Genomic DNA, 24,020 nt, shown 5'->3' on the forward strand with positions numbered 1-24,020 from the left:
TGCATTCGCGAGAGTTTGAACTATTGACATTATAAATGACAATGCCTTTTATTTATGTGTTTTGAAAACCTGCAAACGGTGCGGACACACACACTTTGTACTTATAGTCCTTGCTTACAGGAAGCAAGGTTGGCAGTAAAAAAGGCACAGTTACTGCTAGCCTGCTTCTCTTAAGCAACGACTATAAGTACAAAGTGTGTGTTTATGCACCGTTTGCAAGTTTTTAAAGCACATATATAAAAAACATTGTCATTTAAAATCCTAATAGCTCAAACTCACGCAAATGGGAGACATATTGCATTGCAAATGCTTGTGAGCTTTTAGACAGAGGCGGCAGCAGCCACAGGAAGGCAGGGACCATGACGCCATGGCGCGCCTTTCAAAAGCAGGATGGAGGAGCAGGCAACTGCAGTCAAAACAGACCTCGGTCTTTGAATCCACAGCAAAAGTGTCCAGATAAGAACAAGATTTACATCCCTGTTTACAACAGAGCTCTGTAAACCACAAGCACTGGTCTCCAGTGCTCCAACTTAGAGAAAGAAATAGTGTTCACAAGCTCTGAACAACAACACCTGTGAAAGGGGCAGTCCTTGAACATGGGTGGAGCTTTTAAAGCCAATATCCTGAATACAGCATGTTTCGCTGAGACAGCGCAAGCGCTGCCTAGGCGAAACCTAAAACTAAAGAGATAGGGACTCTACCACACACAATCAAAGCCTTGACATTGCTGGTTGTGCCTTGCACTGCCTCGTGTATAAAGGGATTTATCTAAAAACTCGCCCTTGACTAATCTTTCAAATGCCTAGGAAACACAACTTAGAAGACTTAAACAGACACTACTTATTCCACTGGTAAATAAAGAGAGACCAGATCCTAAGTTCCCAGTCTATTACAGTTCAAATCTGATCATTCAAATCCAAATAAATTCCTAAAGAGGTATGTAGCAAGAAAACTTCAGGAAAATGTGGAAAAACAAAAGCTATTCCTTGCCACTGATCTGTTGTCAGACCCATCAGCAGGAGGAAGACCAATAGCTGGAATTAGGGAAGACTAGGCCCAAGTGAGCGTCCTCGATCTAAGTGCAGCATGTGGAAAAGTTAACCACTACATTCTACCAAATTAGATTAAAAGAGTGAGCTACATTTATAGCTATGGCACAGGACAGAATGAACGAGTTACTTACCTTCGGTAACAATGTATCTGGTGGCGACACAGTTTAGCCGCAGATTCCTTAACTTAGAATATCCCTCAGGCATCAGTCTGGATCTGGAAAATCTTCAGCAGCACCTCTGCGTGCCGGGAAACGGCGACGCATGGCTCCGCCCTGACGTCTTCCACGGATGGGACATCAGTGGAGCCACATAAGTCCCTCCCGGAGCGCTGGCGTCAGTTTTCTACTGTGAAACTTTAGGACGTCACAACGCAGAGCCAGCACGAAAACTAAGAGAGTGTGGGAACAGTGTGCGAAAAAAGAGTGAAATTCTTTGAAACTACGACAATAAGGAGAAGAATGACATGAACAACAGAATGCATGTCATAGAAAAACCACTTTAAAGTGTACGGAACTGAAGGAGTGCAGAGCACGGGCCCCTAGAATCAGAACCGAATAAGCGAAGAACCATACCCTCCCATGAGGCAAGCAGCAAGTGAAATGAATGTAATGAGAAATAACAAGGAGTCCGCAACAAGAGGATTGTTATGGTAAGGGACCATAGGGCTGTGCCAACATGTCAACGAACCACACTTCTGCAACAGAAAAACGTGCAACCGCATGTCCTAAGCATAAACACTTGGCTGCCGCATAGTCAAGAAGACCACCACTCATGGAGAAAGGCAGCGGGGAAGGAGGAGGGGGCAGAGTCATGACCAAGCACCACCCAGGAAGGAACCAGGGTGCAGGAGCGTGGATAGAAAAGGGGGGAGACCACCACCCCATGACAGGACCGGGTGGAGAAGCCACAGACAATACAGAATAGGACATCCGGACCTGGAACATATGTGAAGAAGGGTAACACATGAGAAGACAGAGACCACTGGCAGACAACCCAGTTGGTTCGATCCCAACCTGAAAAGCCCTCGCAGATTGGGGAGGATAGGTGGGCGTTAAGGAATATGTGGTTAGACTGTGTCTCTACCAGATACATTGTTACCAAAGGAAAGTAACTTCTTCATCTAATAGAGACATCTAGCCAAAGATTCCTTAACTTAGAATAGATACCAAAGCTATACCCTAATGGAGGAGGGTCTGCGACTGAAACCCACCAAGTTCCAAAAAAGAACCAATCCGTCAAAAATATTGACCAAAACAGGTGGGGGAGGCAAACGCCAGCTGACATTAAGCTCTGTAAAAGGAGCAGTGACAAGGGAAGGCAATAGCACTATAGTTTGTCAGAGGACGGTACAAGACTTCCCTCGTCCGGGAAGAGATGACAGGAAGTCGGCGGAACCAGAATGGCCAGTGCACAATGGAAGAAAGTCCACAAACTTCTGTAACAAGAAGCAGAAGTTGAACTGAGCGCTGGGTCTCATGGATCTGCGAAAGATAAAGTCCCAGAGAACGGACAAACAGCATGACATATTCAGAGCGAACAAACTGAGCATGCACAACAGTGGATGCTAAGAATGACATGTAGAGGGACAGATGTCACCATGTATAGATAAACAGGAACAAGACTACCCGGAGAGACATGAATGTAGATGCCAGGGCTACACATGAGCAGACAGTGTGGACCACGAGATCCACACCACACACATGCAAAGGCCCAATGAAAGATCGCAATAAAAGCACATATGCGCCGGCGGAAGGACATGGACGCAGCACGAGGTAGTCAGCTGGACAACCGTACCCAGAGGTTCAAGGGTAAAAGGGCACCGGCAGAAGCTGTGCACACACAGAAGGCCCGCTTTCAGAGAGAGAGAGAAGGAGAGAGAGAGACTGAATCTGGGGCTAAAAAAACAGAGATACCGCAACAAGGAAAAAACCTGCATGTGTGCCCTCTCGCTGTGTGTATATCTCAGAACATAGAGACATATATAGATATAAAAATGTGTTTTTTTGGGGCGGGGATGGTTAGGTGAAAAATTGAAAGCCAAGGGGAACTCAAAGGGCATGCCAGAGAGAAATATAGGAGCCAGCACAATTGGTACCAACGGCACCGATGTGAATCATAGCAGGACAAAACATATGTCAAAACATAGAAATGCACATTTGCAGATAGACAGAAATATGTAAATATAATCATATACAGATACTGTATAAATGACAATGAGTACCCTGCACAAGAATACTCCTAATGAGAACATCAGCAGAGGCTAGGAGCAGAGGAACCGGAGCTCCTGCTGGAGAAGTGAGTAGGGAAAAAAGGGGGAAAACCCTGACAGGGTCTGAACCGTGAGAGAGGACACAAGCACTTCCTAACACTGGAGACTGAAGAGTAGACAATACCACAAAGAAGAGAGCGCAGCCCACTCTTATGGCGCAAGACCGACCATCAGGCACTCCGTGACTGAACATACCCAGTGTGTATTCACATACCACGCTATCACGGAACACGAAATAGAAACTGGTATGGAAGCGGAGCAGAACAACATGCCCACAAGGGGCACTTGCGTACGTGTATAACAGCCAACGTAGGCATGAAAGAAGATGTGAACACACCGGGATGAGGCAGTTGTGGCAGACGCCCAACAATACTCCGAAGAAGACTACATCCACAGAGGCAAGAGAGTGTTATGGACCAGCCGTAAAACACAAACAAATTCGCTCCAAAGAGAGCCACGCCAATCCTGTGGGTGTCACCAGAGGAGAAGTCCCACAACAGTAGGTAGATCGTGCCAAAGCCAGTAGCCTACAGTATGATCCATAGGAAAAGTTCCCAGAGGGACAGAAGATAACCATCTAAGAGGACTTGGCAGGAGCCTCCAAAAGGAACAACGCCATCCAGGAAGACAGTACCTGGAACACGGAGGAAACGTCCTGTGGTAAAGAAGAGTGGCTAAACAATAACCAACAAATACCCCACATAGGGCATGTCACATCCCTATAAGAAACAAGGGATCTTTCTTGAGACTAGCTCATAGACAGAGGACTCAAAACAAGAGCAGAAACAGCGGACCACCTGTACCAAATAAGGACAGAAACAGCTGACTAGCTGTACCAAATAAGGATAGAAACAGCTACCTAGCTGTATAGTGTGTCTGAAAAACAACAGCTTGAACCTATAGAAGCGGACCAGAAAAGCAGTGACAACACTGCAACCAATGTAAGCGAGAGCAGAAGTCTGCAACAAGGAACAGAAACATATGGAAATCATGTGAACCCAGACATGAGACGCTGGACCGCTGAGTCAGCATGACTGTCAAAAAGGTATGGAACGGCTGCAGCGAAGGGCTTGACTCGGAGTCAAGTCCCCCACTGCAGCTGCATCCGACGTCAGCGCAGAGAGCACCACAGGGCTGTGCGGTGACGCCGCAGGGGGACTGCAGCCTGACGTCTGACTGAGAAGTCCCTCCAGACTGTGTACCAAAGTCGCAACAACTCCGGAGCCAGAGTCAGGGCACTCGATAGGTGCCGAGGGCGAACCCGCCAACTAATTCCCAATCTGACTCCCTACCCCCTCTGTGGGAACGGAAGGCACGCCAGGGAGAGAGGGTGACCCAAAGATGGCCTGCAAAGAACGGGACATCCAGGCAGACAACAATTTCATTCGAAGTTCCCGCAGGGACTTCGGCTTCAGCTGCCAGCAGGCGTCGCACTCCTCAGAGTCGTGATGCTCTCCTAAGTACCACATACATATCACGTGCAGATCCGTTGCCGACATCTACCATTTACAGGTCTTGCACGACTTGAAGTCCAAAAGCATCGCACACTGTTCCTGGACGCTAAAAAACGTTGTTAAGGCCTGAAAACAAAAACAGACCGGAGGAACCGCTTCTCCTGGATCCACGTTGAGACATGGAGAAGAAGGACACCGACATGAGCCTGCCGGGAGGGACTTCTATGGCTCCACTGACGTCACATCCGTGGACGACGTCCACCGCCATGCAGTGCCATCTCCTGGCGCGCAGAGGTGCTGCTCAAGATTTTCCAGATCCAGACTGACGCCTGGGGGATATTCTAAGTTAAGGAAACTGAGGCTAGATGGCTCTATCAGATCAGATCTAATCGTTCTTCTACAACAGAAACAACATACTGGCAGAAGATCTGTCCTGTCCAGTGAGTAGAATATCACCTATGCGTTCACCCAAGAATGATGTGTTTCCCAAACATATATACAAACTTACTGTAAACTACGTTGCCTGCAATTCCAGATGTGTGCTGATGATAAAAAAGCCCACTTCTGAATGAATAATGTATATAAATGGATTAGGCAGTTTTCTCTGCAGGACCAATACTGAAAGTCGGCTATTGGACTGAATACATAACGCAATGATCATAATTTCATGCCAATAGGTGCTCTAGCAGTATTTTTGGTGCAGATCTGACATTCGCCCCCTTCTTCCACACACACCTGTCTGTAAAAGGATGCAGCTTCAAACTATTGGAGGAACTAACCAACTCAGTGATCAGGTCATGGTCAGCACATAAATATCAAAGAAGCTCACTGACAGACAACAGACACCACAAAATCAGACGGCGGGCAGCACCCAGATAGCATAGGAATTCAAACACTGCCAGATGGATGCTTAGGATCTAATTCAAGGTCCTTTCTGATAGAAGAATCTTGAGTACATGACAAAAAAGAAATCTAATTGTCCCAGCTAGGATCCTCAGGTCAGCCAGCACACGCACCATTTTCCACGTACAGTGCCAGAGGCTGAGACCAGAAAGTAGATGTTTCGGAGTTCCGACTCCTAAGCTCTGGCACAGCTAAATAATCTACTTCTAGAGCATGCACTGTTATATGCGAGATAGATTGAGATGGACTGAGTGCTACCCAGGAGACAGAATACATTCTGATTTGCTGATTTCTCTCCTCTACTCAATGTAGCACAAATCTAGCAAACCTTAATGACAAAAGGCATGACCAAGTGAACTTGTACCAATCATATTATCCTTTTACCTTGTGGAATAATAACCTAATATTCTGCAGTGACTATGTACTCAGTATTCATGCCTCTCCAAAGTGGCTGAAAAGCAGCAAGTAAGCAGGAATCAGAAGTCTGTCTGGATTCTGTATCTTCATTAAAGACCAATGGTGCTGAGACAAGCACACAATATAATTCCCTTGGTGAGTAGTGGATTTGCACAATGTGTGGTTAGTGGTCTTCCAAATTTTTGGAATCTGCCCATGCGCTTTGCACAAACATGGCTGCATACAGTACAAACAAAATCTCTGGAAATAGAAATGTCTTACAGAAATCATGGGAGATGTTCATCAAAAAGTGAGAAGATTGGTGTACATTGCATGAGCTGTTTTTATAATACTCAACACACCAATGGCTTAATGTTGAAAGGGGAATGTGGTATGGAATGCATACAATATATGCTCTTTTCTATAAGGGAGTAGCCACAAAACTAAAATGCCCCCCACTTTGAACATACTTCTGATGATACCGAATAAGCAACACAAGTAAGCCCAGAATTCTTAAACACGTTTACTCCACCCTTTCGTCCTCCCTTGCTTTCTTCCATCCTTTCACGGTTCCATCCTTTCACCCACCCCTTTCTATCCATCCATCCAGTTACCATTTAGTTCACAAGTCAATCATTCATCCTTTCACTGTTCCATCCATTCATCCTTTCACCTTTTCATCCATTCATGCAATCATACATTCATTGATCATTTCGTTCACAAGTCGATAATCTATAATTTCACTGTTCTATGCATTCATCCTTTCACCTTTCTGTTAATTCTTCTATCCACCTATTAATACATCCTTTCTTCCACCCTGTCAACTGATACTTTCACACTTAACTCTATCCATTCTTTCATCCTTCAAACCATCCAGCTGTGCACCCTTCCTTACTTTGTTCTTTTCACCCTACATCCCTTCCACATTTCCTTCTACGTTTCCTCTTCCATATTTTCTACCTTTCACCTTTGACCCTTTCTTCCGTCGCCCTTCTATTCCATTTTCTATCCTCACATTGTTTTTCTTTTTTACCTTTCTCTTCCTCATAGCTCTATTTGCTGCTGTCTGCCCTTTCTGGATGTTTTCCTCATTTCTGTCTCCTTCATTGAACTTGGCTTACTTAGCAGGAGTTCTCTGCAGAGTGCAGACGTAAGAGTGGAAAGCATGCAGGGACCTTTAGCAGGTCCCAGATTACAAACAAGCTCATGGGTTGTAGTGGTGATATAGAACTTCTCCAACAATCTAACACTTTCTTTCTGTTTCTCCCTGTTCAATCTACAACATTCCAAACTCATTGAGTCAAATGTTCTAGCAGCGCAAGAGCCCTCCCGCAGTTACTGGGGTACCATGCCAGGAGCATCACTAAAGCAACATCATGGGCGTACGAGCAGGACAACATGTCAGTAGATCACTATGGAGGAATCATGACCATCTCTACAGAAATATCATAGTCAGACCACTATGCCTCCGTCATAGCGATCTTAAAGAAATATTAGAAATACCATACTGGGATCAACTTGTCACCATCATTGCTTACTAGGGGCATCATTGTGGTGTCATCACAGGGGCATCACTACATCAATTGCACCTTCATGGGTGTACCAACATGGCACCATCAAATGCGGTTTATTTTATTTTATTTATTTTTAGCCATTTATAAAGCACATGGTTACACCACCGGTGTGTCCCCGCGCTGGAACAGGCACGTTGAAAGGGTACGGAACAACGGTCTTTGCATATCACAGTTGGTCTGTCACTCTGGTCAACATGCTAAATTTAGTATGCTATAAGGAATAACCATGTCTTCAGTTGTTTGCGAAATTTAGTTTCGCTAGGTTCTATTCTTAGGTTCCATGCTTTTGCTGCGAGGTATCTGAAGGAGCGGGCCCCCATTCTGGCTTTAGCTATTCTTTGTACAGTCAGTTGTACGTTTAATTTATTACACTTTGTTATTCCTGCATGTTGTTTCCCTTTAATTCCAGCTAGTAGAGCGAGACGTGGAATCTTGCTGAGCTATTGTTTAGATTCTGATCCAGGAGTCTGTTGCACTGACGTCCTGGAGAAGAAGCTGTATTTAACTAGCGCTCACCTGTTCTAAGATTTACCTAATAAATCTTCCATCTACTACCGCCTCAATTGCATCATTACACAGTCACTAGTGCCCTATCCTCGGATCTTAGGTTTCGGCATGGTGTATACTGTGATAACAGTGGTTGTAGGTACCGTGGGCCTTTTTTGATAAAATGCGGTGACAGTGGCACATTGCTTTGAACACTATTCTCTTCTCCGCTGGCAGCCAGTGCAATTCTGCCAGGGCTTTCTTTGCGGAGGCTCTTCTCGGAAGGCTTAGTACCAAGCGAGCTGCCACATTTTGCACCGTTTGTAACTTTGATAGCCCTTTTTTTGTGGCACCTAAAAACAGCACATTTACAGCACATTAATGAATGATCATAACAGGATCACCAAGGCACCATCACGAGGATATGACGGCACCATCAGAGAAGCATCACAATGGCACCATCAGCAGGGATTCCAGTAGCATCATCATATGAGTTCCATCAAGACATTATCCTGTGGGATGTGCCATGGTGCAATTACAGGGGATCAGGAAGGTACTTTCAAAAAAAGAGCAAGACGACAACGTTATGGATAAATCACTATCACACCATCTGGGATCACTATAGTGCTATTCCTGGAAGGGGGTGGTGTGGGGTGGGGGGTACCCTTTCTGTAGGATTGTTATAACATGCTCAAGGGGTGATCTGTAAGTCACCATGGCAGACAGATCACTATGGCACCGTCATGGGGACAGGAAGGTGCCCCCAAGATGGAAAGACCACCATAACCCTATGATGGGGCACGACCAAGACACTGTAACAGAAGATAAACATGACACCGTTAGCCAGAGCCAGTTCAGACAGTGACAGGGAGGACTCCTACCGTAGCTTTGTTTCCTGCAGGAACGGAAAACTTCGCTTCCATAGGAGCAGCGGGAGAAAGAGAGAAACATCAAACAGCTGTTAAGTATCATCAATGACAAACTCTCCTTCCCTCCATAAAACAATACGAATGACAGATGAGTGTGAATTTCATGATAGTTTTCTGAAGGTTTCACCAGGGCAAAGCATTTTACAAGGTCAGTCAAAGGGACCCTGAGTCGTGGCACATCCAATGGGTGAGATCAGAGGACACGGATCTCGGAGGAACGCCAGAACACGATATCAGACACAGAACAATGCAAGCGCAACCAGCACAGCTACTTCACGTGAGTCTTAGGAGGAAAGGTCTGTTTTCCATTGCATGAATCTTCACTGAATTTCCAAATATGGAATATATCGGCAGCTATGCGCAGAATCCCAGAAACGTTGTTCACGAGAAAATTATATTTATAAAAAATTATTTTTAAACAGATGCTTTTCGAAATGCAACACTTAATCTTTTATAAACGAATTGGAAATATCCTGTGTTGCTAACAGACCCACTCACAAACAGTGAACACAAGTGACACACAGTCAATGTTTCCATGTGAAGTGAGAACCCCCACCTAACTGTGCCTTTGTGGCATAATTTCTCTCGACTGATTCAGTACTCAGGGTGTTTTCTCCTCACTCCGTGTATTCGAATATCTTTAATCTCCTTTCCACCTTTTTGAAGAGGTGCGGTGCAAACTTCAGGGTTTGTCTCCTCGATCATTCTTAACTATACCTGACAGCTTATCTACTTTCGCGTCAGCATCTATAGGATGGCGCAGAGGCAAAGGGATTCCCTCATTTGTATAGGGCCACTTCCCCATGCAAATGAGGAAACACTCTCTGGTGATATGCCTGCGCTATCTGTATCACAGAAAGGGTCGCGTAAGCCTCTGTGGCTCTTTAAATAATACCACAGTACCCCGGGGGCCTGCAAAACGGGCTCACATTTCAGCTGCGCCCGAGGCACCTACCATACTACGGCCCCAGGAAGAGCTATTATTCCTAAACAAGGGTCTCCTGTCAGCCCCAGAGATTGGAAAGACTATCCTTAATCCACTCCCAGTCTTCCAGCCATGTCCGTCACAGCCCTGCAGTAGCGCTGGTGTGCAGTCGGAATGGCGGGGTGGGAGAAAACAATAAAAAAAACTTTTAAAAAAGAGCTTCCCAGCAGTATTGTGCCCGCTAAAACGCCGCTTTACTGCTTCATCCTCGCTGCAGGCAGAGGCTCCCAACCTCCACTGCGGCCAATACTGATGCTGCTCTCATGCATGAGAGCAGCGTTAGGATTGGCCTGAGCGTCAAGGGTTTGCGCTCCCAGGGAGACTGGGAGCCTCTGCCTGTTCTCTCTACAATTTAGCAATGCAGCTGGGTTGGAGAGAGTTCAGTGCGCATGTGGGTTTGGCCAGCTTGAGACGGCCAGCCAAACCCAAATGTGCACTGAAGGCAGTGCTCATCACTCCCCCTCCTGACTTGCCCCGCGATGGCCCCGGCCCCAAGCCTCTTTAAATGAAAGAAAAATAAAGCGATAATAAACAAGTTTTATTATCGTTTTACTTTTCAAAATTTGAGGCTGGCAGGGAGGGCTACGCTCCTGCACCATAGCGGAGGAGCTGCCACTGCAGCCCTGGCGCCACTGTCCTTTCCAGCAGCATTCATCACTAAGTCTTCGTCAAGAATTCAGCATCGAGGGCCTCGGAAGCTACTTGACACCACTGCATTATTCTTTACCGTATTGAGGGGATCAACATCTAGACTCAGATAGACACTGAGCTTCTCATGATTGAGGAACAAGGGTAAGGCTTAGAAACCCTGCATCAGGAGCATAGAAGACACTCCAACCTCAGGTTAGGCAGAGGGGGTTCAAGAACATCCCTGGAACGATTCCAGCCTTTGATCACACCTAAAAAAAGCAGACCATGTGGTGCTTATAGGGACTTCTGTTGAAAACTTAACTCTTAAACTGAGAATCTGACCTTTGAAAAGGTGTTCTTACATCTATTCTATGGCCAATGGCATGGCCAGCGTGCCCTGGGCCCTTGTGCAACGAAGGAATTGGGCCACCTGGGCGCTGTTTAAACTGTCAAATACAGTAATGATCAGGAGCCAGTGGGGCCCTCAGGCCTCTGGGCCCCGGTGCCACTGCACTGGCTGCACCAATAGAAGCTATGCCCCTGTCTATATCCATGAATATCGCAATTGACCCCATGTTAGATATTGTCACCCTCCTACGACTCCATCCAAACAAGGCAGTGAATCAATAAACAAAAAACTCAGGTATCCTTAGGAAAGGTTATCACACAGAAAAGAAATATGGAGATGTCCGACGTGAGGACATCAAAGTGAGTAAACATATTGACAAGGGAACTGCAAGCTTAAGAGCACAGCGTAAAAAGCGGACCCCAAGGACCTCAAGAACTTCCGGCCCATCTCCCTGCTCCCGTTCCCGGCGAAGGTCATCGAGACGACCGTCAACAAACAACTGACCCACTACCTCGAGGAGAACAGCATCCTGGATCCGTCCCAGTCCGGGTTCCGCAGCAACCACAGCACCGAAATGGCCCTCATCGCCGCCACCGATGACATCAGGACCCTGCTAGACAACGGAGAAACCGCGGCCCTCATCCTCCTAGACCTGTCAGCCGCCTTCGACACGGTCTGCCAACGTACACTACGAACACGCCTCCACGACGCCGGGATCCAAGAGAAGGCCCTGGACTGGACCACCTCCTTCCTCTCCGGCAGAACACAGAGCGTCCGCCTCCCCCCTTCCGCTCTGAAGCCACCGAGATAATCTGCGGCGTACCCCAGGGCTCATCCCTCAGCCCAAAGCTGTTTAACATCTCCATGGCACCGCTCGCCCACGTCGCCCGACTGCACGACCTCAACATCATCTCTTACGCCGATGACACCCAGCTGATCCTCTCCCTCACCAAGGACCCCCACACCGCCAAACCAACCTCCACGAAGGAATGAAGGCAGTCGCCAAATGGATAAGGAACAGCCGACTGAAGCTGAACTCAGACAAGACGGAGGTCCTCATCCTCGGATGCACCTCTTCAGCCTGGGACGACTCATGGTGGTCGACTGCACTGGGAACACGTCCAACACCCACCGACCATGCACGCAACCTTGGGGTCATCCTCGACTCCACCTTCTCCATGACTAAGCAGGTCAATGCCGTCTCTTCCTCCTGCTTCAACACCCTCCGCATGCTCCGCAAGATCTACAGGTGGATCTCCACCAAAATGAGAAGGACGGTCACCCAGGCCTTCGTCAGCAGCAGGTTAGACTACGGGAACGCCCTCTACACAGGAGCCTCAGCCAAACTCCTGAAACTGCTTAAACGCATCCAGAACACCTCTGCATGCCTGATCCACGACATCCCTTGCCGCAGCAACATCACACCCCACCTGAGAAACCTGCACTGGCTCCCCGTCAACAAGAGGATAACCTTCAAGCTCCTCACCCACGCACACAAGGCACTCCACAACACCGGACCAGCGTACCTCAACAGACGACTCAGCTTCTACACCCCCACCCGCCAGCTCTGCTCCGTCGACCTCGCCCTCGCCACAGTCCCCCGCATCCGAAGAGCGACCTCCGGCGGCAGATCATTCTCCCACCTCGCCGCCAAGACCTGGAACACCCTCCCCATCCACCTACGGCAGACCCAACACCTGCTGACCTTCAGGAGACTCCTCAAGACCTGGCTTTTCGAGCAGTAGCAGCACTTCCCACCCCCCAGCGCCTTGAGACCCTCACGGGTAAGTAGCGCGCTTTACAAATGCTATGATTGATTGATTGATTTGAAAAAGCCAAATCTAGAACTCAACTTTTTTTGGCATTAACTGGTAAAATGTCTCAGTGCCTTAAGGCCTTGCTCCTGAAATCAGTGTCAATCTCAAAGTCACGAGGTCAAACTCGTGCAGTGCCAAGCAAGCTTTCATCTTCCGTGATTCAGAAAGTGAGCACTATTAAATTAGACGATACGAACACCTGTTACTAATAGTATTCAGAAACTGTGGTTTAGGCGCTATAAAAAGCAATTTACTGGTATTGATTCACTCCATCGTCAGAAGGACTCTGTGGAATTTTGCAAGCCTCACGTGCAGTGCGGTGCCTGCTTTTTTGGCCTCTACTAGAGTATTCTGTCTAGTTCTGAAGGTCTCATCAGGCACCCAGCTTCGGGCAAAAAATTGCCCACCCTGAGAGCAATCTGGAGTTTAAGCGCTTGTGAGTCCATTATCTGGGGCGTTTGTTCATTTCTGGCACCTCATCTGGAGTGCTATGTTCAGTTCTACTCACTATTGATAAATCACTTCATCCAGACTTGAAGGCCGTGTCTACAATCCCCAAGTTTGGAAGCATCAGTAGCATTGTGTTCAGGTATAGAGGTCACTTGCGCAGGACTGAACCAAGTTCTGGATAGATCACTTCATCCAGACTTGGAGGCGGTGTCTACAATACCCATGCTTGGAAGCATCAGCTGCGCTGTGTTCAGGTCTAGAGGTCACGTACAGTACTGAACCCAGTTCTGGCTAGATCATTTCATTCAGACTTGGAGGCCGTGTGTACGATACCCAACTTTGGAAGCATCAGCAGCGCTTTGTTCAGGTCTAGTGGTCACATGCGCAGTACTGAACCCAGTCCTTGATAGATAATTTCATCCAGACTTGGAGGTCGTGTCTACAAAACCCAAGCTTGGAAGCATCAGCAGTGCTGTGTTCAGGTCTAGAGGTCACGTGTAGCACTGAACCCAGTTCTGGATAGATCATTTCAATCAGACTTGGAGGTCGTGTGTACAATACCCAAGTTTGGAAGCATCAGCCCAGTTGTGTTCGGGTCTAGAGGTCACATGTGTAGTACTTAACCCAGTTCTGGATAGATCATTTCATCCAGACTTGGAGGCTGTGTCTACAATCCCCACGTTTGGAAGCATCAGTAGCGTTGTGTTCAGGTATAGAGGTCACATGCGCAGGACTGAACCCAGTTCCGGATAGATCATTTCATCCAGACTTGGAGGTCGTGTCTACAAAACCCAAGCTTGGAAGCATCAGCAGTGCTGTGTTCAGGTCTAGAGGTCACGTGTAGCACTGAACTCAGTTCTGGATAGATCATTTCAATCAGACTTGGAGGTCGTGTGTACAATACCCAAGTTTGGAAGCATCAGCCCAGTTGTGTTCGGGTCTAGAGGTCACATGTGTAGTACTGAACCCAGTTCTGGATAGATCATTTCATCCAGACTTGGAGGCTGTGTCTACAATCCCCACGTTTGGAAGCATCAGTAGCGTTGTGTTCAGGTATAGAGGTCACATGCGCAGGACTGAACCCAGTTCCGGATAGATCATTTCATCCAGACTTGGAGGTCATGTCTACAATACCCAAGCTTGGAAGCATCAGCTGTATTGTGTTCGGGTCTAGAAGTCACGTACAGTACTGAACCCAGTTCTGGATAGATCATTTCATCCAGACTTGGAGGCCGTGTCTACAATACCCAAGCTTGGAAGCATCAGCTGTATTGTGTTCGGGTCTAGAAGTCACGTATAGTACTGAACCCAATTCTGGATAGATCATTTCATCCAGACTTGGAGGCCGTGTCTACAATACCCAAGCTTGGAAGCATCAGCACAGTTGTGTTCAGGTCTAGAGGTCACATGTGTAGCACTAAACCCAGTTCTGGATAGAGAATTCCATCCAGACTTGGAGATCATGTCTACAATACCCAAGCTTGGAAGCATCAGCTGTGTTGTGTTCGGGTTTAGATGTCACCTACAGTACTGAACCCAGTTCTGAATAGATCATTGTATTCAGACTTGGAGATCGTGTGTACAATACCCAAGTTTGGAAGCATCAGCCCAGTTGTGTTCGGGTCTAGAGGTCACGTGTGTAGCACTGAACCCAGTTCTGGATAGATCACTTCATCCAGACTTGAAGGTCATGTCTACAATACCCAAGCTTGGAAGCATCAGCTGCGTTGTGTTTGGGTCTAGAGGTCACATGTGTAGCACTGAACCCAGTTCTGGATATCTTGTTTGCCATTCCAGAGAGATCCTGAAATCTTCTTGAGTATCCTGGCTACTTTTTAAGGCACTCTCTAGAGCTTCAGTTCTCAAGCCTTCAACTGTAGTACTGCGCCTCCTTTTGGTGAGATGATCTGGAGCAGTATGTCCACTTCTAGAGGTCTCACCTGGAGCACCTCGTCAGATTCTGAAGGTCAAAGTCAACTAACTAATACTAATGAATGAACAAGAGTAAAGATGGACCTCACCGGCAGTCACTTTATCAAGCATCGGGCACATAATGGCAGCATGAATCCACTTTGGGTCCTCACCAGTTGTCAGATTCAAAAACCCCCTGAATATGTCGACCCCTTCCTGCCTCTACGAACACTGAAAATGCTAATGAAAAACCACCATGAATGCTTCTTAATTATAAACACTGTATTGTGTCACATAAAGGAATGCAAGCCCAAGTAGGCCAGTGCAAAGGCAGGTGAAACGAAGAAGGGCGGCTGAGTAGAAGCCAGGGAGATGGAAAGAGAACAGTGAGGTGAGGGGAGGAGGCAACAGTGGGAGGAGAATGCTCGGAGGATGGGAGGCAGAAGGGAGCAGTCAAAATGGGCCACACAGGTAACAGAAGTGACATGAAAAAAGTAAATGTCATGGGTAAGAAGTGAAAGGTTACTGGGTGACTACAATCCAACGCACCATGAGTGAAGCGCCCAAAGGACCGCCGAGAGTGCCCCGCTTTCTGCAAAGAAGACAGAATAGGGAATTAGTGGCTTCCAATAATTCAAGCATGAACGTCAATTTGCCATAATGATTAGAGTACAGAAAAGGACATCACACCCCTTTTGACCTCAGTGACATCACCATGGAGTGACATCACAAGCTCTTTAGCCCTCGGTATACACACAAAGTGAAATTGCATGACATTTTACCTCCCCAGCATCACATGTATTGGCGCTACAGATGTAATGAATTCTATGGTGCTATGGCCATACTCCAGAGGCACAGTCATCCTCCATTAGAAGCAGAGCTATCCAGTACTCAGGCACATCCATCCGGTACCCAAGCACAGCCATCTAATGCCAAATCTCAGACATCAAGTGCCCAATTATGAACTCAGCTGTCACATTACAGCATCGAAAGTGAAGACACGATTGCTAATATACGCAGCTTTAAATGCCCCATTACTGGTTCAAAAGCACTGCTGTGGGCACATGTCACCTAGAGGGGCAAACATACCCTGTGTGCCCAGGTATGGCATTAGCACGGCTAAACCACGCATGCCGTTACAACACATGCGAAACAACGCTTGACTTAACCATGCCTATGCCTTTACCATGCATATGACTTTACCATGCATATGCCTTTACCATGCATGTGCCTACCATGCATCTGCCTTAACCACGCACTTACATTGTAAATGTAGTCAGCGGTCTAGCATTGCAGCAAGTGGGCAAGGGGTTTTGGAAACTTTCTGTGGAGGACATTCAAAGGAACGGCAGCTTGGTGAGTAGTTTTTTAGTATTATTTAGGCATCTGGGCGAGGGGAAGGTCAGTTTTTAGGGTGGGGGGCGGTTTTGGGGCTCAGGGCAGGGGGACCTGTGGTCTGGGTAGGTATTAGGTCTGGGGCCGGGTTTTATGGCTCAGGGTGGGATGTCGGGGTCGTTTTTAAGGCTGGGGGTGGGATGGTTTGCAGGATTGGGGACCAGGTTTTAGGGCTCGGGGTGAGGGGGCTGTGGTCTGAACTTTACCAAGCATATCCCTTTGCTAATGTGGAGAAGTGTGGCTCAATGATTAGAGCGGCCGACCCTGATGCAGAGGTCTAGCCTGGGACCAGGGTTCAATTCCCTGCCTCGGCGGGTCTTGGGCTCAAAAATTCCACGGACCTGATAATTCTCGCCTCGGTGCCATTCCAATCATGGAGTCCCACTCTGCAACTCTGGGCAATAGCTTGCTTAATCTCCACAACGGCCCCCACAACGCTAAAGATGCCTGGCCTCCACCTTGGGGGTGCCCAGGAGTGGACGCCTCACAGGGAAAGCCAGGATGGGTTCCACAGTGGTATTCGTACAAGCGCCTTGAGACCCTTGCGGGTGAGTAGTGCGCTATACAGTATCAATTTACATATGCCTTTACAATGAAAATCGTTGTAAAGCCATTCGTGGTAAAATCACGGATGTGGCTTGAGACTGTGTTGTTTAGGCAAGCGTTGTTCTGTCATACAACCCAACAGGTCAGCAGTGCTGATCCTACTATACCTTTCCGCTGCATTCAATGCTATCTGTCACACAATACTACAGAGCAGACTTCAGAATTGTGATGCGCATGAAAAGCCCTGGAATTGGATCGTCTTCTTCCTGGCAAACCTTATGTCAATGCCAGCATGCACCTTTGAAACCTACTTGCTGGTTACTAGGGTTCTTCAGGGCTCAACTAGCTCAGCTCACTGCCAGGATTGATCTGGTCCTTTGGTATTACCCGCTACGCTGAGATCATCCTCAAGATTCAGGGTCACTATTACCCAACGCCCAATGCTGAATCATGTTTGATGGCTGTTGGAGATAGGATCACAGCTAACCTACTCACGTGAACTGAGATAAAACAGAAATTCTCAGCCGTGGAATGTGTGTGTGAAAGAAGGTCACAGATCTTGAACAGGCCCATCATCCAGGTCACGCAAAGAACAGAGAAAAGCCTATAAACCGTCCCAGACCAGGCCTTACTCTTGAACCCCAAATAGATGCTGCATTAGAATCCTGCACGCAGTCACCTAGAATCTGAACTCAACTTTCTCATTCTTAGATTTCCCCCACGGAGTCCAAACCTCAGGTGCATTTGTTCTTTCTCATCTAGATTATGTGACACGAAGCCCTCTGGGACCACAACATTCTTCCAAAACAGATTCGATGGGCCCAAAACTTTTAACCCTGGAATCAGGGCCTTTGACCTCCGATTTATTGGACTACGGCCATGAAGGCACTGTGCGAAAAGCACTGAGTACTGCAGAGAATCAGACCAGATTCCTCCAAAGGGCATTTCAGACCCTCTGCCCTTGTAACAGCCTGTGTGCCAAAAAACCCCAACAATTTAAAGTGCGTTAATTCAACAAAACTAGACCCCTCTGTCAAAGCCAGTAAGCATCAGAACTCACTCTCTATTTCGGCAGCAAATTACAAACCTTCTCACTTTAAGAAAGTCCATAACAACGTTTCTTCAAGTTTTCAAACCCCTGATTGAGCCTAATACCACCATTAGGCAACACATATCAACCGATGAATCTGTGAGCTATTTAAAGGCTAGATAATTCCACACATTTGTGTTCGCCCATATGCCCAGGGATTGCTTCAAGTAATCGGCTACAGCCTTGTATGCACAGTGCCACTCCATGTAGGTAGATATGGTTCTAAATCCTAAATAAAATCCCATATGCTGAGACTGACCTCATATGCTCAGGTCTAAACCTAAACATTATTCATTCTTCTTTTAGTTTCTCCTAGGGACATCTCGGCTACTGTGGTGGACATCTCCACTTACCTCTACAAAGAGTAACTTTGCATTGGTACATCCTGCTGCAGGAGGCTCCACCCACTGATTTGAGGGGATGGAGACCTGTAAATCTACACTTAGGTGTAACTCTACACTCAAAAATGGGGAATAGCGGGGCGTGGCCAAGCAAGATGGCTGAGCGGACGTGAGCTGCTTTAGCTCCGTACCACCGTGGCTGCCTTAAGAGGTTTTTCGGACTCGTGGAGAGCTGAGCACGGACTGTTTTAGCGGAGCATGGTGCTGAGCCGCTATAGAGAGCAGTGGGTGGCCCAGCACATGGGTTCGTGACAGGAGAATAGACCCAAGGCTGACGCGAAGCGTGGGGCCGGATCGGCCTCCAACATGCCGCGGAGAGCAGCACTGGCCAGGGCAGGCGCAAGCTACTGACCGCCCTAAGCTTTCAGACCTGGCGTGCTGATACCTCCTGTGCTGACGATCGTGCCCCGAAGCTGTGCCTTCGATGTGCCTCTGCCCGCCTGGTGCCCCGCCACTTTACTTGAGGGGCTAGCGCGGATCGCGCGATAACGCAGGTCCGCGAGTGAGGCCTGGAAAACCTCTCAGAGGTACACTCGCCACATGCTGTGACAAAATGGTGTGAGGGGCACAGACATCGCTACTAGTGAGCCCCGCTGGCAGTCTGGATGCACAGCAACATTTTTGCCTTAATGGACTCTTTTGAATGGGAAAAGATTGCAAGTGGCGCCCTGCCTGACCCCAAAATGGCGCCCGCGCGATGAACTGCCCTCAGTACGATTCTGGTTTTGCATCACTGGGACCACAGGAGTTGAGGTATGCTGGGCACCCTTTCTCCTGTACCCCTTCCACGGCCGAGACCACTGGCTTCTGGTTGCTGCTGTCTTTGATGCCGGTCCTCCATGCCAGCTGCCTGACCTTAAGATGGCCGAAAAACGTCCATTAACTAGTAACCAGCCTGTGCTTGTGCAGAGTGCTTCGAAAGTATAGGGGCCTTCCTGGGGCGCCACCCCACAACAGTTTTGTTGCATGCTTCGGTGCCAGTCGCCGCACAGCCCCTATGCCCCCTAAGAAGGCGTCAAACAAAGTCTCCTGCTACTTTGCTGCTGCGGACAAGATCTCTAATTATGCCGATTCGGACCAGGCACGGACCATGGCTCTCACCAGGGAGGACCTAGTAGCCACTCTATGTGACTTTAAAGCTGATCTCTGTCAGGAGATAAAGAAAGATTTACATGCCTCCATGGATCAACTGAAAGCTATCCTCACAGAGAAGATGGCTTCCCTTCAACAGGACGTGGATGCGGTGGGCACCAGAGTGCTGGAGGTGGAGGAACAGACGCAGGCCCTCAATGCACGCTCCAGCAGCTTACATGACTCCCAGCTGGCACTCCAGTCTCAATTGCAACAAATACTCCTGAAGGCGGAGGATTTGGAGAACAGGTCCCGGAGGGAAAATATACGTATTGGGGACCTGGAAGAGGGCGCGGAAGGACCTAATCTTGAGGCATTCGTTGGGGGTTCTTCTCGGAGCTGCTGGCGCCCCGTCAACTAAAGATAAAGATTGATCGAGTCCACTGGATGGGGGCCTCACAGACAGGAGATCGCAAATGGACAAGAGACGTTCTGGTGAAGTTGCACTCCTTCCAAACGAAGGAAGCCACCCTGGCCCGCTGACAATCGCTACGCCCTGTCACCACCAAGCTTCGGGAGGACAATATACGATACCGTTGGACATATCCCTTTGGTCTCGCCTTTGAATATAAGAATAAGTTCCACCATGTGACTGAACTGCACGAGGGGCTGCGTATTCTAGGCCTTCCAATACCGGACGACGATGGCGCCTTGGGCCCCGCCACCAGCGAGGGCCGACCCAGGAGGGAGACCCGTTCTCGGCAAACGGTCACAAAGAACAGATCGACGCCTAAGTGAGCATTCTGTTGAGTGCAGAGAGTTATGTCTATTCCAGCGCGCTTGGGTTCCCCTGTGGCACTCTGGCGTGGAGCCACTGTAGGCTGGCACAATGGGTCGGCAATTTTGCCGAAGGCGTGCACCTAGTCTCCGAACTAAGATGCATAGATGTAATAGTCACAATAGAGCTCTACAAGTACTCTCTATGTTATAGCACCATCGCAGCCGGGGTACGAGCCTTGTTCGTACTGCCCAAAATGTTGTTTCGCTTTTTCATGAAGGTTCCTCCTGAGAGCCTGTTGGCGTCTTGGCACATATTTTCTTGGGGTTGTCGGAGACTCGGTTATGGTGGGGGTGGTCCTGGTGGTGGTGCTTGGGGGGCACGGGATTCCTGGTTACAAGAGGGCAGGTTCTGTAGAACGGTGGAATTAGCTACCCTGCAGCAGAAGCGCTGTGTGGGGGGTAGTTCATGGGGAGGGACCAATGGGCAGGAGAGGAACACCCAGATTCTCAGGTGGTCTCGATAGCGTCCTGGAACGTTAAAGGTCTCAATTCGCCTAAAAAATGGCAAAAAGCTGGAAATATTTCAATGACCATCAATTTGAAGTGGTGGCGCTCCAGGAAACGCATTTGAAAAAGTCTGAGGATATGCGGCTCCGTCACAAAGCTTACCCTTTAATTTATAAATCATCGACTGGTACTAAACACAACGGGGTGCACTGCTCTCCCAGACTTCAGACAAATTCCAGCCGGAAGCAGTTAAGGCTGACCGTGAGGGGAAGAGTCCTCATGGTGAAGGGGAGCCTCCGAGGCATCCTGTGCACATTTATCTCACTGTACGCACCTAACTCGGGAAAGGCGACGTTCCTTTCCAACACACTCGACTTAATAGGCAGCTTCACGGAGGGCCCAGTGATTGTTTGGGGGACTTCAATCTTACATGGCATGACACTTTAGACAGCTCCCATGCGCACATGGTGATCCTCGCTTGCTTCCCCAAAGGGCTTAAGCAAAAATTCCTCACCTTAGTTCTCCTTAATGCGTGGCGAACATTGTACCTTGATACCAGAGATTATACATACTTCTCTGCTGTCCACCGCACCTATTCTAGGATTGATTACATTTTTATTAGCCAAACACTTCTGGGACCTCTCTGTGCCGCCCAGATCTTGCCAATCTCAATCTCGGACCATGGTCTCAGTTTAGCGTGGGGTGGGCCTAAATCTGACACATCCCGCTGGTATTTCCCGACTTCCATCACCCAGGACAAGACCCTCTGGGATGACCTAAGGTCCGCTATTACTGAATTTTTTACACTTAACGCCCCGGCAGACACCTCCCCGCAAAATAACGGGGATGCTTTTAAAGCGGTTTTGCGGGGTAAATGCATCCAACTTGATGTAGTCCTTAATAAACAAAGAGCGAAGGAGCACCTGGCATTGGAGGCTGAACTGGAGGCCGTTGAAAAAATCGCACAAGGAAACGCCCACCCGTGTGCTGCAGCAGCAACTGATGCCCATGAGGGGCAAACTTTGGGCCATTTACAATAATAGGGCTGAATACATGCTGCTTAAACCGCGACAGACATCATACGCACTAGGGGGACAAAGTGGGACTCACTTAGCATGACAGCTGTGAGTGAAACGAGAACGCAAGTATATAGGGGGCTTTCTAGACACAAACGGTCACCTTACTCACAAAGACACCATTAAATCTAATATCTACGGCGCTTTCTATGGCGACCTCTACTGAGGCGCTCCCCCTGACCCCACCCTTCAACAGCAATATCTCGACTCAATAGAGCTCCCCCGCCTATCACCAGAGATGGCGGATCCGTTGGATGCCCCCATTACATCAGAGGAGGTAAGGCAGGCCATTACTAAACTCAAACTGTGCAAGGCACCAGCCTCACGGCACAATTTTACAAATGTTATGCTTCCAAGCTGATCCCGCATTTAACTACTCTGTTTAATGCCATTGCGCTGGATGCCAAAGTTTCGGCCTCAATGGCCGAGGCAGTCATCTCTGTCATCCCAAAGCCGGAGAAGGACCCTCAGGACTGCGCGTCCTACAGACCCATAGCCCTCCTCAACCTAGATGCGAAGCTTTGCTCTGCGATTCTGGCCGCCAGGCTCAAGGACTTAATGCCCACTCTAATCCACCCTGATCAATCTGGCTTTATAAAGGGGCGGCAAACACATGATAACATTCGTTGCACTATCCACCTTATAGAAAAGGTTTCCAAGTTTAAAATTCCTGCAATTCTGGTGGGGCTTGACGCCAAGAAGGCCTTTGACAGGGTGGATTGGTCCTTCCTTATTCTTACTATGCAGAAATTCGGCTTTGAAGAAGGGTTCCTCAATATGGTCCGGGCCAGCTACCATCTTCCGCAATCGCGGGTACTAGTTATTGACCACCAATCACTCCCCTTTGCTCTTAGCAGAGGCACGCGTCAGAGTTGCCCGCTCTCCCCCCTTTTATTTGCCCTCAGCATCGAACCCCTTTCTTCCCAATTTCGAACCAATGAGGTGATCCGAGGCATACGCTTCGGAGGCACAGATCATAAAGCCTCCTTTTTTGCAGATGATGTCTTGCTTACGCTTCTGGAACCGTCCACTTTCCTCAGAGCGGTGCAAGAGGATCTGTGGAACTTCGAGCGGGTCTCAGGTTTTAAAGTTAATCTTTCCAAATCTTCCATATTAAATCTTACACTCTCTGATGCTGATGCAGCTAACTTGCAGGGTCAAACATCCCTTCACTGGGCCAAACACTCTCTATATACCTTACACCCAAAATCGGCGATCTCTATAAGGCAAACTACCCCTCACTTGAAACGTAGCTTAAACGGGATTTTAAAAGATGGAAGCTGCTGTATATTTCCTGGCTGGGGCGGATCAACTCCGTCAAGATGGTGGTCCTGCTGAAGCTTTTGTATCTCTTCCAGGCACTTCCAATAGCACTGGATCGTAATTTCTTACCGCGTTTGTGCTCATTGGTCATCAAGTTCATTTGGGAGGGAGGGCACGCCTTCCCTTTCACGTTTTGCGACGTCCCAGGAAGGATGGGGGAGTTGCTCTTCCTGACTTCCAACTATATCATCAGGTGGCGCAGTTGCGGGTGGTGGCAGAGTGGACGGTTAGGGAATCTGATAAACACTGGCTCCACATGGACAGGGCGATTGTGGGGCGGATCATCTGGGATGTCCTGTGGAAGCCAAAGTCCAACAGGCTGGTAAATGAATACCTTAGCACACCCACCTGCACCACTCTTACAGTATGGGACCAGGTCACGAAGAGGGAGGGCTGGACCATTTTCCCCTCTCCTTACACCCCAATCCACTTTAACTCGGCCTTTCCATCAGCAATGAATGAGAGGGCCTTTGACAGCTGGCGGGAAGGTGGCTGTTTGAAATTATCGGATCTATTCCATAACTTTGACATTTGAAAGCTGCAAATGAAAATTCCAGGTTACTCACAGGGAACATTATCACTAACTCCAGCTTAAGCATTGTGCCACCCTCCCACACGAGAGAAGT

The 24,020-nt window shown here is 48.2% G+C and overlaps 1 protein-coding gene across 3 annotated transcripts in view; it reads right to left on the reverse strand.

Annotated features, from left to right (window-relative positions):
• Positions 1-24,020, reverse strand: part of SPEG (striated muscle enriched protein kinase) — a 1,671,639-nt gene that overhangs the window by 1,336,128 nt on the left and 311,491 nt on the right. The window contains exons 2-3 of one of the 3 annotated variants that reach the window (XM_085650108.1): positions 15,755-15,797; positions 9,016-9,045 (exon numbers count right to left, since the gene is read on the reverse strand). The exons of the other annotated variants lie outside the window; for them this stretch is intronic. Of the exons in view, the coding sequence (XP_085506234.1) occupies positions 9,016-9,045; positions 15,755-15,797 (73 nt within the window). The remainder of the gene's footprint in view (positions 1-9,015; positions 9,046-15,754; positions 15,798-24,020) is intronic. 3 annotated transcript variants of the gene reach the window in all.

The sequence above is a fragment of the Triturus cristatus genome, chromosome 3_2, assembly GCF_964204655.1.
Source record: "Triturus cristatus chromosome 3_2, aTriCri1.1, whole genome shotgun sequence".
In the NCBI taxonomy this organism is placed as follows: Eukaryota; Metazoa; Chordata; class Amphibia; order Caudata; family Salamandridae; genus Triturus; species Triturus cristatus.